We start from the raw sequence: 4736 nt of genomic DNA on the forward strand, positions 1-4736 counted from the left end.
TTCATTTCAGTTCGTTAGCTTAGAATAGTCAAGACTCAGCAGGGTTCCTTCATCTCATTCAGAGTCCGGAAGAAGTGCCTCGTGTCCCTGGCTCACGGCGTCCCTGGACCGGCAACCGTGTTCAAGGGACCCACATCGTCAAGGAACTAGAGAAGAGAAGGGAACCCAATCCATCTTGCTCTCGTCAGATGGGAGGAAGTCGCATCAACGGATCCAACATCTCTTGATTTCACGTTTTGAGACTCGACATTTTATCATTTTTTGTGAGTCGCATTTATGTGTGAGTTTGGTGATATTTTGGAATTCTTTTTTGAGTAAGTTTGGTTCGAGGTTTTGCAAAGAAGAAACTACTGAAACCTAGTCATGTCGGGGGGCCTGCCTTCAAGGATCTTTTGATTTTATTAAACTTTCTGCCTTGAGTAGCTCAAGTAGGGGGACTCTCTCCTTGAGACCTAATAAACGTTTAATATTACATTTATGATGAGGTCGGAAGCACGATAAAGAAAAGAGAAGTGAGTAAATTGGCTCACTTTATGGCACCACTTTTTTTTGGGATGAGGTTCGGAGGATCGGAATTGGATTTGCTCCCTTTTGTCTTGAATTAAGCGAGGGTGGAGAAAATGAGATCAATTTATGGTTCAATGGTCTGCTTCCACCACGACGACCACCTTCCTTTGTGTGCCATCATGCCTTCGACAAACTCAGACAGACAATGAGACGGGAGAGCAATAACTTGAGTAAATACGAAAAAAGAGCTCATTAATGTTTGAGGCAGAACATTCCCTACGAGACCTTTGAAAACATGAAAGGGGTTCATCTTCAGTCGGGGCTAACTTTTATTCAATTCATTTTTCGTTCCATCACCCCGTACAGATACAATGTACCCTATCACTTCCGGCAACTTCACATTTCCCACCGCAGAATCTGCAAAGGAATGTCAACTAATTCGATGAAACCACAAGACTATTTAAAGCCAGATCATCCTCGAATTGGTCATCAGTCACCATTCGATCGTTTCCCAACTCAGTGCATCCAACACATCCTTTTCCTCAGTCATGAAAGTACTACTTCATCGCCTTATTTTATTTACAATAATCGCCCTCAAATCATCTTCAAATTCTTCTTTTTAGTGCGCAATCCGGGCTCTAATCGTGGTTTTTGCCATATCCGTTTTCGTTTGGGCGGAGCCAGAGCCTAGCTATGGTCATGGAGGGCATGGAGGCCATGGCGGAGGTGGCGGTGGTGGTGGAGGAGGGGGCGGTGGGGGCTATTACCAATATGGATACAAAGTCCATGATGGCTATCATGGAACCGATTTTGGGCACAGTGAAAAGCGGAACGGTGGCCACACCACTGGGAAATACCACGTGAAGCTCCCGGATGGTCGTCTTCAAACAGTTCATTACAATGTGGATGGATATAAGGGCTATGTGGCTGATGTGCAATACAGTGGATATGGGCATCATCCTCAAGGTCATGGACATGGAGGTGGTGGCGGTGGCGGGGGAGGTGGATACCATGGATAACTAAATTCAATTCAAAACCTCAACCTTGATGGTCGAGGTTGATCGATCAACGCAGAGACCATCATGTATTATACAAACTTGGAACTAATAAAAGAGTTGAACCTTCAAAGGAAGAATGTGCGACCACCAATTTTCACCCCCCGATGTGTGAACATCGATGAATGCGGAAATGTCAGATTATCTTCATTTGTTGGCATTTACAATATAATGCCTGCAATCACTTCCGTCTGACCTTTCATTTAGTCAAATGAGGTGTTCCGAACAACACCAAGTCGGTTACATAAACTACGAGGCCAATCAATGAACAAGGACAAGTTAGTGACATTCTTGGCTAAAGATAAGTACCCATTAGACAATAGAGTCTAAAAGGCAATTCGCATGTGTACCCTTTGGACCATGAAATCTGATTTGCTCGCCCCTCTCAGATGGACCGACCTCAAGTCGATTGAGAACACTCCCATTGGACCTCTCCTCTCTCTCATCCTGGTCAATCATGTTTCCAGGAAAATTGGCAATTTTCACGTTTGCCATGAAGGCTCTAGCCAATTTCTAGCAAACACACGATAACCACCAAAATCCACGGAGCAGAACCAATTTCTTAACGGATTTGAAAAATTGACTCTCAAACTTAACCGCACTAGCAATCTGCCTCAAGATTTTTGACCCAGAGTTCCGAAGTAAAGGAAAACGGATTCCAGTTCTCTTGTGGCCGTTGTCCCCTGACCCCAATTTTGGAGGATGTTAAAGTGATTTTTAGATCATTTCAAATTTGTTTATATTTTCTGATTTACCTTTACTCGTTCTAGATTATCATTGTTTCCCCTTTTGCATCAAAGTATGTTTAAGAGAAATTCTAAAAAAGGTGCCAGTGGAGTTGGAGTCAATATTTTGTCTGCAGGGCCAAAGGTCATGTTGAATGATGGACAAACCTGTTTTCGCCAATATTTTGACACTCAGTTCAATCGTGGTCAATCTGTAAATGAGATTTTTATTGATTCGTTGTGACGTGACACGATTTGGCTCCCGAGGAATGTCCATTCTCCATGTGCGAGATATTTTACTGTAAACACTAAATCCAATTTCCCCAGGTGTTTAATGGTTAATTCAGCCTCAGTGCTTGATGTGAATTCCAGACGCTCAGAAAGTGCATTGGCAACCCTTTTTGACGCCGATAAAAGTCACGATGTAAAGACAGGTTCAAAATATGGCCCGGATTTTTGCCACAAAAGAACAATGGGCGCTCTTGGTCGAAGAATATGCTAAAATGCCTCACAATAACGACTGATAGAAGTGAGATAATGGTTGTTGGGCTACACGATTCACGCATCATTGACTGGGTGATTCATCTTGGTCATGAGGAGGAACAATATCATTCCTTGATATATGGTCAATCACCCCGCAAATCGATGTTGGATCAATCAAAGCATTGCTTTCCAAACGATACCAGATACAAGATACCAGATCTTGCATCCCCTCGTCCATTTCTGACATTCAAATATTCACTTCAGTTGGGCATAAAAAGATAGATCAAAATAACCCTCTTTTCCAAACTTGGCCGATATGAACGTGTCCAAGTGAGAATCTCGAAATGCAAAGTGACAGCCCATGAAGAGGTGGTTAGACGTACCATAAGCGTACTACTGTCTGTGGTATCAATAATTAACCCTTTGCCAAACACGAAGGGATCGATGATGAGTGACGCGTCGAGTGGATTGCCCAATTCGCCACAAATAGGGAACCACAACATCTGTTTCCGAGGGTCAATCTTGCCTCCAGGCTTATCGATCCGCTTTAGTGTGTATTATAGCACATATATCCTGAGTCAATGGAATGGGGCAGAAAGTTTTTCTTTGGAGCAAGTTGGGTAAGTAACTACGTGTCCTAGATTGATGAAAGAGGGTGTTCGATGTCCTGTTGTGATTCCATTATCGCTCTTGTCTAAAGAGTCCTAATGAGCCCCACCTGAAATTGGTGTTATGGATTCTATGTGCTCATTGTGAGCCAATAGAACTGGGATGGGTGCTATGGGCGCAGTCACGCCTTACTGTCCCTTGCAGTTGCATCACTGTCAAGTTATAAAATGGGGCGCCAGGGTTGCCCAAAAAGTGGTTCAGATGGGTGGATGAGATTCCAGGAATAGACGAGATGGTTCCTTGGGTTCTGTTGTATAAAAGTCGTCGCATTGATTCTGCAATTGATAACATGGAATCATAATTACCTTACTTTTCGAAACGCAACTATGACGTCTGAGATGCAGATCATGAACCTTTCCTTGGCTTGCTTTAGAGGAAAGATTGTTTCATCCTACTTAAAAAGCAAATATAGCTTTGGCATCCCTAAAGTTGGAGGTCATTTGCCATCATATCATTCTCTGCAGGACATGTATGAAAACCGACAAGAGGACTGCCAGTTTTGCTCAGGGGTGCCATGCACGTCTTACGGCATGAGAGCATTTAAGAGTATCCACTTCATCCGAGTTAAAGTATCAAAAAATACATAACAATCATGAATAAAAATCATACGGCTTATATTCGATGGTATTTGAGTGTCATCGAGGTAACCCTGAGTGAGGTGAGGGAGGGATAGTTTTTTTCATCATCATGCAAGAGGTGTAGGGATAAATATCCGTTGTGTGAGATGAAGTGTCATCAATTGTCACGGCCATTTTCTCAGTGGGTGTCCTAAACAATTTTGGAACGAGAGCAGGTCGTCTCTTTCATACAAAAGCGTCATTAACCCGAGATAAGAGGCTTCCTTCTCTCGTTTCCTCGTTTTTTTAGATCTCGAATTGAAAGGGAATAAAATTGGGCGCATGGAAAATCAGAGAGGCTTAATTAAATCCTTGTAAACCGGTGACAACTCACCCGGTCTATTTCCATTCAAGTGTCATTGGAACAGATGGATTACTTCATCCCTCTTGACTTGCGTTTCCAACAGAGTTCTATAATGAGTAACTAACCATCTAGAAAGCTCAAGTGAACATGATATCTTCCTAACTTATCTTTTGTCACCTTTCAAACCTATTCTTGGAGGTTAGGATCGATTGCGATTCCATCAATTACTTCCGATGTAAACGAGGCCATTACTATTCCATTGAAGGACTCTAAAGGGTGCGTTATTATTCCTGGCGGCTGTCTGTTTCCCTCTCGCTCAGTGATCCCCTATTCAGTACAGTTCAGAGTAGTTTTGGAGTAATGTTATTTCTACATT

General features: G+C 42.8%; 1 protein-coding gene across 1 annotated transcript; it reads left to right on the forward strand.

The window, feature by feature from the left end:
* The first annotated feature begins 1055 nt into the window (after positions 1 to 1055).
* Positions 1056 to 1526, forward strand: LOC131891184 (pro-resilin-like). Its single transcript, XM_059240708.1, has 2 exons — positions 1056 to 1061; positions 1131 to 1526. The coding sequence occupies exons 1-2, from the start codon at positions 1056 to 1058 to the stop codon at positions 1524 to 1526; spliced, it is 402 nt and encodes a 133-aa protein (XP_059096691.1).
* Positions 1527 to 4736: the final 3210 nt, after the last annotated feature.

This window comes from Tigriopus californicus, chromosome 11, assembly GCF_007210705.1.
Source record: "Tigriopus californicus strain San Diego chromosome 11, Tcal_SD_v2.1, whole genome shotgun sequence".
Taxonomy (NCBI): domain Eukaryota; kingdom Metazoa; phylum Arthropoda; class Copepoda; order Harpacticoida; family Harpacticidae; genus Tigriopus; species Tigriopus californicus.